This window comes from Chiloscyllium punctatum, chromosome 7 (genome assembly GCF_047496795.1).
Source record: "Chiloscyllium punctatum isolate Juve2018m chromosome 7, sChiPun1.3, whole genome shotgun sequence".
Lineage (NCBI taxonomy): Eukaryota > Metazoa > Chordata > Chondrichthyes > Orectolobiformes > Hemiscylliidae > Chiloscyllium > Chiloscyllium punctatum.
Window position 1 is genome coordinate 116,739,820 of NC_092745.1, and position 13,805 is coordinate 116,753,624.

At 38.1% G+C, this 13,805-nt stretch overlaps 1 protein-coding gene across 1 annotated transcript in view; it reads right to left on the bottom strand.

The window, feature by feature from the left end:
* hfm1 (helicase for meiosis 1) overlaps positions 1–13,805 on the bottom strand; it is a 193,310-nt gene that overhangs the window by 39,308 nt on the left and 140,197 nt on the right. Inside the window, exons 26-31 of the mRNA XM_072573276.1 lie at positions 13,407–13,568; positions 8,023–8,112; positions 5,375–5,502; positions 5,181–5,290; positions 4,749–4,855; positions 2,834–3,064 (exon numbers count right to left, since the gene is read on the bottom strand). Coding sequence (XP_072429377.1) covers positions 2,834–3,064; positions 4,749–4,855; positions 5,181–5,290; positions 5,375–5,502; positions 8,023–8,112; positions 13,407–13,568 — 828 coding nt within the window. The remainder of the gene's footprint in view (positions 1–2,833; positions 3,065–4,748; positions 4,856–5,180; positions 5,291–5,374; positions 5,503–8,022; positions 8,113–13,406; positions 13,569–13,805) is intronic.

A 13,805-nucleotide genomic window follows, 5' to 3' on the forward strand; every position in this document is an offset into this window, starting at 1 on the left:
TTGGTGGTCCTGGTGGAAACCAAACTGAGCACTGGTTTGCAGGTTATTGGTGAGTAATGCTGCCTGGTGGCACCATCAATTACACCTTCTACCACTTAGTCGATGATTGAATGTAGACTGATGGGACAGGCAATATTTCACTTTGTCAGGTCAAGCCAGAGTTGCTGCTGTACTGGAACTGCTTGGTTAAGGATGTGGCTACTGCTGGGGAATTCAGTACTCCAGCTGGGATGTTGTCAAGCAGGAAAATATAGAATTTCAAAAGGACAGAAACAAGTTGGTGGAGTAGGCTGACAAGCAACATATAACACCATGTGGGGAAGTATCCAGTGCTCTCATCCATTTCTTGATATTGCGAAGAGACCTCAGGAAGACATCAAAATGAACCATTCTCTCAGCACTTCCAGGTGAATATGGTTCCATCCACATCCAATTTTCAACATTATTTTAAAAGAACATTCATGTATTATTTCACACTTGACACTCTGGGCGGAGACATCTTTACCAGAAACTGAGTTGTTAAAATATCAAAATCTTAACATAAATTTAAAAGATTTTGAGATGTCCTGGGTGGTAAAGCAGTAGCACCCAAAAATGACTGGGAAGAATTTACTGCCCCATTCTCAGGATCAGTGAGTTCAATAGCACTCTGACAAAGAATTCAGAATAGATTGTTGTTGCATGGTTGTTTAAAGCAAGTTCACAGTTAAGTGGATATTTAAACTGGAGTCCTTTGAAAGCCATCACAAAAAAGTCCAAAGATAAGCAGTTATTTATGTTGTGGTGTTGGAAGAAGTACACAAAAATATCACAGGTTTCTATTTCACTCGCCATACAGAGAACCGATACCTTCACCACCCTTCCAAGCTATCTTTCTACTGGTCCAGAGGCAGCAGCCAAACACTGAAGTGAGCTGGAACTACAAAATTGTCCAAGACAGTTTATTTATTTATTGCCTGCAACTTGCTGTCCCTACATCATCAAAGTTAGGCTCTCAAAATGGATCTTTTTTCCATTATCACTGTAGATTAGCTGCAGTGACTGTTAGCCAGCCTGGAAACAACAAACTTGGAAAATTTTCACACAGACTGAAAATCTACACTGTTCATCTTAAAATAGGGAACAAAGAATTTGATACAAATATGTTAAACACAGATACAATAACATTGTTCCTAGACTCCCACCATGTCAAGAATAATCACACTGTAAAGCTCACCTTTTATGTTTGTCGTTCATTATTTGGTTTTGAAACTTGTTCAAAGGACATTCAGACAACTGATTGTACTCTGTTAAGTTTGGATATATGCCAAAAAAAATCAGTTTAGATAATACAAAATCGAACATTTTTAGATTTGATTGACTTTTTAATCATTCCTAAGTATATAAAAGTTACTTCTCTGAGCAGAAATGCTGAACTTTTAATGTTGCCTCTTAGAAATTATAATACTTGTTTATCAGAATTCTCAACAATGCAAAAGCATTCAAACATTACAGTTTTGAAACAAATCCAATTAAAGCTGACTTCAAAATCCACTACATGGAGAAATAAATATTTCTAAGTTTGGTAAGTTTCTTATTATTTGCATATTAATTTAAAATAGGATGAAATTGAGAACATTGCAAGTGTGGTGTTTTCAAGAAATGTCCTCCTGTCGACCATGGCTCCATTGGTAGCATTCTCAACTCTGAGTCACAAGGTTCTAGCTTCAAATCCCACTTCAGACCTGGACCTGAAAAATCAAGGCTGATACTCATTGCAGTACTAAGGGAGAGCTACACTGTGAAAGGTGCTATCTTTCAGATGAGAGTTTAAGTACTTAGGCTTATCTGCCTCATTGGTTGGTTGTAAAGAACCCATGGTATTATTTTGAAAAAGGGCAGTGAATTATCTCCAGTCTCCAAACGAATACTTACCCATCAATCAACTTCATAAGAAACAAGTCATCTGGCTATTATAACTTCTGTTTGTGGGAGATTGCTGTACAAAACACTGACTCCCATGTTTCCTACAGTATAAGAGTGGCCATACTTCAATAATATCTTGGCCATAAAGCACTTTGAGACATCTGGTGGTTGTGAAAAATGCCATTTAAATTCAATACTTTCTCTTTCATCCAATCAAAAGAATTGTACAGATATATTCAGAGACACACAGTAAAACAATATCAGCAATACACATGTGACAGCTCTCAAGGCTGGAGGTTTATACCAAGTGGGAATATTGCAGAATATTGCACTGACAGTGTGAGTCCAAATAGATGTTGCACTGCTGCTTGCTTGTTTTGGACCTTGGAATTTTAGCCAGCTTCTGCATGGAGTTGGCTGGAATATAAATCCTGTGATCCTGAGGAGGAAGCAAAAGGACAGGTTGGTTTTCTCTTGCTGCTGTGAAGATCTTAGAAAAGGATGCAATTTTGTATTTCCCTCCAATAGTCCTTTTAAAGACCATATGTTAAGCCTGCCAACAGCTGGAGAAAGTAGAATTGGATACATTTGCTTCATCTGCCCATTCCTCCTATACAAGATCCTACACCATGTCCCGATTTCAACATTTATTGGACCTACGACTGGTTTTACACTCTTGTCAGCTAAGTGGCCATTGAATGGTATAATTAAAACTTGAGTCGGACAAGGAAATGGTTGTATCATTGTATCAATGTACAATTTGATTTTCCTCTGCCAATCACCATTTTTTCAGGCAAGAAAAGATGACTGGCAGTTGAAAAGTTTTGTTACTATCAATCAAAACTTCCAACCACTGAAACTTCATGAAGAAATTAAATCTTAAGAGATTTGAAGAGAATAGAATAATTAAAAAGATCAGCATAAATACCTGTTTGATAATGTTCATTAATGTTCATTTCCTCTGAACAAATAGAATTGCTTGCATTTACTAACTTCTCATCATCAAAGTCATTCCATAAGTCATCTCCTAGGTCAAAATTCACATTCATCTCTTCTGGCGACCAATAGTCACTCTCATTTGCATCAGTAAAGTTGAAACTGAAAGATTCTACAGAAGTTTGGTGTGATGGAAACACAGTTGAATTCTGTTGTGAAGGAGCTGCAGGATATTTTCAGAAAAAATTATTTAAATAATTTTGACAAAATATTTTATAGAAAATGGTCTTCTCCACACCACATGCCAATCACCAACTAAGGTAGTTTAAAGTTTCTTCTGGACTTTCATTTGTGTCATCCTTGAATTGTTTGCTGTATGTGTGAATGCTAAACCCTCATCTCTGGGCTGAAATAACTGGCAATGTCTAGGTGCTTTAGCTAATTTCAGCAGCTTGTGAGTTCAAATCTGCTACAATGAGGTTCTGCACCAACCTGCTCCACTACCGTGACACCATAGTCACCATATTTATATCCATATAAATCAAGAAAATCTGATTTTATAAGGTGGAACAATCACAGAAAGTAACATCATTAGATAAGATCTCTTCATCATGAAAAGTCACATCATTGAGGGGAGTTCATCAAGGGAATTACAGAGCTTAGTGTCTAAACACATAAAGACACTTCTAATGGCAGAACAATTAAAATAAGAGATGCTCAAGAGATGGGGCTGGAATCCCACATGTAAAGGGAGGGTGAAGCCATGAAGTGATTGAATATCAAGGATAAAAATTTTAAAACTGGTGTGTTGGTTGGCTGTGTGTAGTAAAGACAAAAATATAACCCTACAGTATATTGGGAACATTGTCCACAATTCACTGTGCTTACATTTGAATGTTACTGAATAGAAATATAAATGTTTGGTCAATTCCCTTGGTAACACTAAAGGTTTCCTTTAAAAATCACAAATTATGCATTTTAAAGAAGATTATAAAGTATAGTCAGAGCAAACAACAAAGACCTTCCAAACAATCTCATGGATGATAATGTCATTGACATTGTATGGATATTTTAATCAATGTAGATAGCACTACACATTTCTAAATATCATACTGGTGCATACTAACCTAACACTATTACAATACTAAAACATCCTTCGTTCCTGCAAAGGGGTATCGCCCAAAACATTACTTTAGACTTTTTTTCCTTTTTAGATGGTGAATAATCTGCTGTACATTGAGTATTTTGGACACCATATTCTGCAATTTAGTGTACACTTAGAATCCTTCATTGTTAAAATTAGATTATTTGAACATTAACATATTGACATTTAATGTTTTCATATTCTCTCTACTATTTCAATAACATCACATAACCATTCAAAAATAAACAGACCAAAACCTTTGTTAATATAATACAGAAAAAACTGTTATACAAATGAGGCAATTCCAAATAAAATGCTGAAGATCAAATGCAGAATATTGGAAGATTTGTTGTTGTCATTTTAAAATAAGGATGATGATGATGATGTTAAAAGCAAATTACTGTGGATGCTGGAATCTGAAACCAAAAGAGAAAATGCTGGACAATCTCAGCAGGTCTGGCAGCATCTGTAAGGAGAGAAAAGAGCTGACGTTTCGAGTCTAACTGACCCTTTGTCTTTGACAAAGGGTCAGTTAGACTCGAAACATCAGCTCTTTTCTCTCCTTACAGGTACTGCCAGACATGATGATGATGTTGTCTAAAGCATTGTGTATTACTGTCAATGGCATAATAATATGTAAGCAGTACTATTGATGTTGCGAACAATAACACTCAAACTTGAATCCCATTCTTGGACATACAAAGTAGGACTGAGGACAGAGATAGCAGAAGAAGTGCAAAAGAAAATTCCCCAACTGACCCACCTTCATTATAATATTGTGGCTGTTGTTTGTGACAGCTTCTTACGTTGAAGTCTAAATTATTCTGGTTTTGTGCCTGAGCTTCTGGATCAAGGTTTGTTTCATCGTACCTTGAAAGTAATTGAACATGAAAAATAATGTAAAAGGGTAAAAACAATGACTGCAGATGCTGAAAACCAAATACTGGATTAATGGTGCTGGAAGAGCACAGCAGTTCAGGCAGCATCCAACGAGCAGCGAAATCGACGTTTCGGGCAAAAGCCTTATTCCTGATGAAGGGCTTTTGCCCGAAACGTCAATTTCGCTGCTCGTTGGATGCTGCCTGAACTGCTGTGCTCTTCCAGCACCACTAATCCAGTATATGAAAAATAATGTGATAAACCTTAATCCCAATGTCAAATGAAATAACGTTATTTACTGTAAGTATCCCATTACCTAGGTAATGTTGACAATGGAGCTTTCTTTGTGTAAGCAAAGTGTTGAAGATTTACTGGTCCTATTTCATTCATTGTCTGTACTGGTCCTATTTCATTCATTGTCTGTATCTATTATAAAAAATGCAATCCTTTAGTTAGTTACGTCTTTGTAAAATGATATTTTGAATGTTTACTATGGTGCAGTAAAGTTACCTTTAATCGTTTAATTGATGGAGCTGATGAAGTCTCGCTTCTACTTTTAAGATCATTGAGATAGGAAGAAAAATTTGTTGTTGGTTGAGGTGTTGTGGAGCTCCTACCAACCAATACTCCAAATTTACCTAAAGAAAAAAAAATATCGTTTTAGTAGGAAACATCACGGTGCATTATTTAACAGAAATCAGTTAATCTAAAATAAGTTGATCTAATCGAATATATTGAAATCCTAAGGAAAATAGGGGAAGAAATCATACACAACAAAAACAGAAGTTGCTGGAAAAGCTCAGCAGGTCTGGCAGCATCTGTGAAGAGAAGTTAGAGTTTCGGGTCTGGTGATCCTTTCTCAGAATGGACAGTAATTGGGAAAATGTTGGTTTATATGCAGTTTATATGGGCGGCACGGTGGCTAGCACTGTTGCCTCACAGCACCAGAGACCCAGGTTCAATTCCCGCCTTAGGCGACTGTCTGTGTGGAGTTTGCACATTCTCCCTGTGTCTGCGTGGGTTTCCTCCGGGTGCTCCGGTTTCCTCCCACAATCCAAAAATGTGCAGGTTAGGTGAATTGGCCATGCTAAATTGCCCATAGTGTTAGATGAAGGGGTAAATGTAGGGGAATGGGTCTGGGTGGGTTGCGCTTCGGCGGGTCGGTGTGGACTTGTTGGGCCGACGGGCCTGTTTCCACACTGCAAGTAATCTAATCTAAAATAAGGTGGGGGATTAGGATAGAGTCCAAAGACAGAGAAGAACAGTTGGACAAAGGAGTGGATAACGATCTGACTAGGAGGCTGAATAACTGTTAATGGAGATTGTTAGTGGCATACAATGGGTAGCATGTAATGGCAGACTATGTGATAACAACTGGTGTGAGAGGTTGGAGGCTAGGACATGGGAGAGTTCAAGCCCTAAAATTATTGAACTCAATACTGAGTCCAGAAGGCTGCAGGGTCCCCAAGTGGAAAATGAGCGGTGTTCTTCCAGTTTGCACTGAGCTTCGCTGGAGCACCGCAGCAAGACTGAGACAGAGATGTTGGCCAAGGAGCAAGTGGTATGTTAAAGTGGCAGATAACTGGAAGCTCAGCATTATTTTTGCGAGCAGAACATAGGTGTTCTGCGAAGCAGTCAGTTCATTTCCCCGCGTAGAGGAGACCATTTTGTGAGCAGCAAATACAATAGACTAGATTGTGAGAAATGCAGGTAAAGGGCTGCTTCACCTGGAAGGTATGTTTAAGCCCTTGGATACTGAAGAGGTAAGAGATAAATGGGCAGGTGCTACACCTTCAGCAATTACAGAGGAAGATGTCATGGGGCTGTGGGGTGGTGTTGGGAGTGAAGGAAGAGAGGGGCAGGCTGTCCTGGAGGGAGTGGTCTCTACGGAATGCGGACATGGGAGGGGAGAAGTGGTGACATTCAGCTGGAGGTAGTGGAAATGGCAGCTGATGATATTCTGGATGTGGATGCTGGTTAGATGGTAAGTAAAGACAAGAAGAATCCTATCGCTGTTGCGGGAGGAAGGGAGGAGCTAAAGGCAGAAGTGCAGGAGATGAGTTGGACCCGGTTGAAAGTTCTGTCGATAACGGTGCTGGGGAATCATTGTTTGAGGAAAGAGGTGGAGATTTTGGATGTTTCCTTGTTGAAGTTGGCCTCACTGGAACAAATGCGATGGAGATAGATTAACTGGGAGAAATCAGAGTCTTGATAGTAACTTGGATTGGCAGTTAGATATACAGACAGTGAAGTAGCTGATATATTTTGCAATATTAACTCTATGAGTCCTAGGAAATTTGAGCTCCTCTGAAACCTCACTCAAATTCCTCAATAAAACTTGTCGGAAGTGGCAACTGGCTGTCAAAAGCAATGCCAAGTAGTAGGAGGCTGGGAACTAAATTTTATGGCTCTCAACTAAGCTTTAGAGTATGGAGATTTCAGGGGCAGGAAGAAGAAACCAAACACAAGAGAGAATGAGGTGCATTTCTCAGCTTCCTTTGGCAACTGTTTTAATACAAAGCAAATTGGCGTACAGGCAAGGTTATTAGTACTTTAAGATGAATTTCCTGCTCCATGTGGCTCAGGGTAAAAATAGTACTAAGCATTTATGGATTATACTAAATGGAAATAGAGTCATAGAGGTGTACAGCAAGGAAACAGACCCTTTGGTCCAACCCGTCCATGCCAGCCAGATATCCCAACCCAATCTAGTCCCACCTGCCAGCACCTGGCCCATATCCCTCCAAACCCTTCCTATTCATATACCCATCCAAATGCCTTTTAAATGTTTGTACCAGCCTCCACTACTTCCTCTATCTTTCCCCTCTCACCCTAAACCTATGCCCTCTAGTTCTGGACTCCCCGACCCCAGGGAAAAGACTTTGCCTCTGTACCCTATCCATGCCCCTCATGATTTTGTAAACCTCTATAAAGTCACTCCTCAGCCTCCGACACTCCAGGAAAAATGGCCCCAGCCTGTTCAGTCTTTCCCATATCTCAAATCCTCCAACCCTGGCAACATCCTTGTAAATCTTTTCTGAACCCTTTCAAGTTTCACAACATCTTTCCAATGGTGATGAAATATTTGACAAAATATGTGTTATAACATTTTAAAACTTAACTAAATAAATTGCCAATGTTGGTTTATTAGCACTTACAACATTCATGACCACACTTGTCTTTATTTTTGCAGTAATGATTACAATGTCTTTTTCCAGGTTCTGTGTAGCTTCGTTCATTGGTAGAACCTGAATTTACAATGTAAGACACAATGGGGATAAAGTAGCAGAATGTGAAACATCTTCAAATATCAAGAGATTACTTTAAGAAATTTTAAACAGAACCATTGCATCTAGCACAAACCTAGAAAGTATTGAAGGTTATTTGCTGAAATGAAATTGCAATATGCTGACATTTTACTGTTAAGATGTTTTGTTATATAAATGATTGAAAAGGCTGCTAGCATCATTAAAAACCCATCACATCTTGGTAATGATCTCCTACAATTTCATCCATCAGGCACAAGATTCAGTAGCCTGAACACACACACATTAGGAACAACTTCTTCCCAGCTATCATTAGAGTGATGAATGAACTCTCTAGCCTCAAATAATGCTGATCTTGCTGAGGCTGATCTCGTCTAGGACATGCCCTGTGCAATGTAACCTGTATGCCTCAAAGTCTTTTTGATCTGTACACCCTTGCTAACTATGATCGCATAAACAAATATTTTCACTGTACCTTGGTACACATGACAATATATCAATCATTCAGCATTTCATTCAGCATTGCAGAGTCCCTTTTTGCTCTCTGATTGATTGGTTAGGAAGTGGGTGGAGGGAAAAAAAGTGGTAACTATAAAGCTATCATGTTAAATTAATTGTGGGGACAAAGCTCCAGGAAAGAGACTGAGCACTTAGTCAACTATAAACAGATCCAACACAACACAAATTTGTAAAGCTGATCAATCCAGAAGATTTTTTGAGGCAGTCACAGCATGGTTGATAGTGTGGTTTCAATTAATGATGTCTATTTGATCTTTTATAATTTATTTGATAAGGTTCTACAAAGAGATTATAATAAAAAAAATTAAAGTGCTCAGAATTGGAAACAATATTGAGTTGTCGGATGGCAAATAGAAGTGAAAGGCAAAAGATAGGGATAAAGGGGGCATTCTCTGACCGGAAGATGTGACAAGTGGCGGTATTCTCCAGGGATTTGAACTGTGGCCTGAGCTTTATAACTTACATATAGCAATGATTTAAATGAAAGAATAAGGAATTATATGCCCAAGTTTGCAGGTGAAATAAAGTAAGCAGGTACAGTAAGTTGTGCAGACAGGAGTCGAACAGAACATAAATTGAGAGTCCTAAACTACGATGGGGAAGTTTAATGTTGGAAGTGTATCATTAGCTATTTTGGTTCAGGGAAAATATTCAAAATATTTTCTTTAGAATAGACAAAGAGCTATGGAGGAGCAAACGGATTTCAGAGTACACTAAAAGTTAAGATGCATGTTTAAAAGTCAATGAAAAAAATCTAATATAACATTGGCCTTTATCATAAGTGATCTCAGACAGAATCATAGAATTACAGACCATAAAAGGATGCCATTTGGCCCATTGTGCATGCATGGATATTTGAAAGAAGTATGGTATGAGCACATTACATTTTCTTCATAATCCTGAAATGTTTTATTTTTTAGGACATGTATTAAATCTGTTTCTATAATCCTTGCACACAATGCCTTCCAGAGCATAACAACAACCTAAAGTTTTCTCTTCACTGTTATGGACTAGGTCAGATCACTCAAAACCTTCTTAAGCAGGCAGCCCAGATCATAACTTTGCTATTTGTTTTGCTAAGTGTACAGTGAAAATTACCTGGAGTAAGTTAGCTAGGTTGACTATCAGGATTTAAAACAGAGAAACATTTATTCACAAAATTACGGGATGAAACACAAAGAACAGAACATTGAATATCTACTGAACTCAGTTTTATCCAAGCTAGACTTTATTATGCTGTTCTGAAAATAAACAACAGTCCCAATAAACAAACCCCTTAAACACAGTGCAAAAATGAGACAAAGGCTTACAGGGCAAAGTCAGAAGGGCAGAAGGAGAGAGAGTACAGCAGCCTGTTTCCACACAGCCCACAGCTGAACTGACTCAAACAAGACTTTAGCTTCCAGGACTGACCACTCCCCTTTCATTATACAGGTTACTCCTAAAACATGAAAGCTTTGGCCTCAAGTCTAATCTGTTTATGTAAAAACAAAAAAGCCTCTCAGTAAACCCTTTCATCTCCATACCAAACCAGTTGTTTCGGAGCCCAGACTGTTATACGACCCCTCTGAAAAAAAACCAAGGACACAGTATCCTTGAGTAAAGGTACAGCTTTTAGAATAAAGGACCAGTTTTGCAGCATCACCCCTTTGGCTTTTAGGGAATTAGATACCCACCTTCTGGTTATGGATCTTCTTTTCAATGGAAGCTGTTTCTTCCTGTGTAATCTAATAAAATCCCTTAAAATTTTGAACACCATAAAAATCTTTTAAATTTTCCCTTAATCTATCTTCTCTAAAAATAATCCCAATTTTGAGTATATCCATATATCTGAATAATAATGAGTTGAAATACAAAAGCACTAAATAATGCATCAGTAGCTCAGGAGCTTTGTTAGACACTATCTGGAATACTATCCAGAATTCAGTACATTTTATCTTGGAGGAAGTCCAGCACTAATTTGCCAGAATGATTTGGTAACAGGTTATTAAATAATTTGTACAGTTAGGTATTAATATGCATATGCTAAGTAGTTTTTTTTTTGCTGGGTATTTGTGGAATTAGGACATTGCATCTTTGGAGGAGAACAAGAGACAGCTTTTGGGATTTGCTGTGGTACTTAAGTGGTTAATTGAGAAACAATTGGGTTTTCTGCTGCTCTTAATCTGTTAGGATAAAGGAAATTTAGGAATAGTTGAAATGTAGTGGAAAAATCCTACTTTGTACTTCTTAATTTCAAGGTTAAAAAAGGAGGCATATATCCACAGATGACATTTTTCTCAACCTCACAACGGCAGGGTTTGAATTGTAGCATATTTGAAGTGTGCATTTCTTGCCAGTCAGTAGTGACCATTTGACCACTAAATTGGTGGGATGAGGTTATGCCTTTCAAAGGAGTTTAATGTGGAGGCATCATCATGAAGTAAACATGAAGTGATACTCTTAATCACATCTTTCCAACAGACAGAATTGGATATAATTTGTGGTGTTTCTATTTCATTAACTAAATTTGAAGTAAATTAATTTATACTTGCTCACCCTCACTTAACTGCACTTAACTGTAGGTCTGAGCAGTATCTCACGGCAAGCTTTGAATTCATTTTTAGTGAGTACATTTCGGCAATCCAAGATGCACCATTGCTAGATGTAAGCTTACAACTTCCAGTGTGGCCATTTTTCTAGACTGTGTTGAGAGTATTATGATGTGTACTTTAAATCCTTAAATCATAAGACTCATCTGCCCAATGCAAAATAAATAAATAATTCTCCTCAGTATGTGTGTCTGAACAGATGGAACAAAGGGGCTGAAAATCTACAAGCTGCAATCTGAAAGTACATTCACCTCCCCAGAGTTCGTGGTAAGCCTGGCAACAAGCTATCATGGAAATATCCTTGCCTATCTCCCTGATTCAATTTAGCTTTTGATAAGGAGATCAAAGAAAATAATATTGAAGGAAAAGAAACCCTGTGGTGATAGGCTGTTTTGGTGATGAGATGGTAATCTAATGGTAATGTCAAAGTAATTCAGTTCTGGTCATACCCATTTCACCATTGTGAAAAGTGAGTGTGATGACTTTGTGCAGGGGAGGTCTTGTCTCACAAATTTGATTTTTTTTCAGAAAGTGACGAAGATAATTGAGGGTAGGGCAGTGTATGTTGTTTATAAGGACTTTACTAAAGCATTTGACAAGGGCCCTCATTATAAGCTGATCTAGAAGATTAAGTCAAGTGGGATCAACGATGAGTTGGTAAGTTGGATACAAAATTGGTTTGGTTATAGAAGATAGAGAGTAGTTGCAGAGGGGTGCTTTTCTGACTGGAGGTCTGTGACCAGTGGTGATCTGCAAGGATCAGTGCTGTGACCTCTGTTGTTTGTAATATATATAAATGATTTGGATGAAAATAAAGACGGTTGGATGAGTAGATTTTCAGATGACACAAAAATTGGTGGATTTGTGGATACTGGGGAAGGTGGTTAAAGGATACAGCAGGACATTCAGAGGAACCTTGATTATCCGGCATTCGATTATCCGAATATTGGATTATCTGGCAAGATTGCAATGTTCCAATGCTCGGCTAAACTATGTTATCCGGCATTTGATTATCTGGAATTCAATTAACCGGACAAAATACTCCCCGCCCATGTCCTTCAGATAATTGAGATTCCTCTGTACAGTTATAAAGTTTGGTGAAGAAACAGGAGATGGTGTTTAATCTGGACAATTCTGATGTGATGCATTTTGGAGTGCAATTTTGAGAGCAAAGTAAACAGTAAATGGCAGAGCCATTAGGAATATTAATATACAGAGGGATTTTGGGATGTGATTACAAGTGGATAAGATGGTAAAGAAGGCATATGACATGCTTACCTTCATCAGTCAGGGCTTTGAATATAACAGTCAGGAAGTCATGTTGCAGCTCTATAAAACTTTAATTCGACCACATTTAGAGTATTACATGTAGTTCTGGTCGCCACACTACAGGAAAGATGTGGAGGCTTTGGTGGAGGGCATAAAAGACATTTACCAGGATGTTGCCTAAATTAGAGTGCATTACCTATAAGGAGAGGTTGAACAATTATTTTCGTTAGAGTGTTGGAGGCTGAGGGGCAACCTGATGCAAGTATATAAAACTTTGAGTGGCATGCATAGGATGAAAATATCAAATACTAAGGGACATAGATTTAAAGTGAGAGGGGGAAAATTTCGAAGATATGTGTGAGACAAGTTATTTTATGCAGAGGGTGGTAGGAGTGTGCTGCCAGATGAGGTGATAGAAGCAGGGACGATTGTAACATTTAAGAGGTATTTAGGCAGAGGGATACGGACTATTGCAGACAGATAGGCTTCATTTAGAATTACATTCTGGTCGACGCAGACATATTAGGCTGAAGGGACTGTACCTGTTCTATATTTTTCTATGTTCTTGAATTATATTTCCCTCTGCCAGATAAAACTTAGCTGCCTTCACTCTTTGTAATGCTCTTACAGCTACTGCTCCAGATGCCTCCAGGCAACGAAGAGAAAATAACTATTAAACAACTTCAATGACTCAAATGGAGAACATACTAATGTTCAAAAAATTAATAATTAGCACAGCTTTGAAGGAATAATTCTCTGCAGAGTCTTGTCAAAAGACAATCCTGCTCTCAGCCCTCGCAACCCAAACAATTAGACATAAAAGGATATCCTCCCCACCATAGAAATTCATTATTCATATCATTTTTACAATGATTCAAAGAATTAATCAAAACATACCCTGAACTGCATTAATAGTGGGAAACATTAATGGACTTGCTGTCTTTTTCTGTTTAGCTGATTGCGACTGCTGTACATCAGACTTTTCATGAACAATATGAGTTCCAAACCTCTTTGGCCCTGAATAAAAGACTGAATACTTCTGCTGAATGTCCAAACCAACTAGATGGAAAATAGAAAACAAATGAAAACAGTGTCAACAGCCACAAACAGGAATTAGATAAATTAGGTGCAACATCTGGAAATGTCCCAACTCCTAATTCTTGTCTCAAAGATGAAAATCCAGCTCCATTTCCAAAACATCTCTTTAACATCTCCATACTTGTCAATTTTACAGGGTCAATATATTACTGTGGGCAACATATTCGGATTCTATTCTTATCGTTGACAATTCTGGAG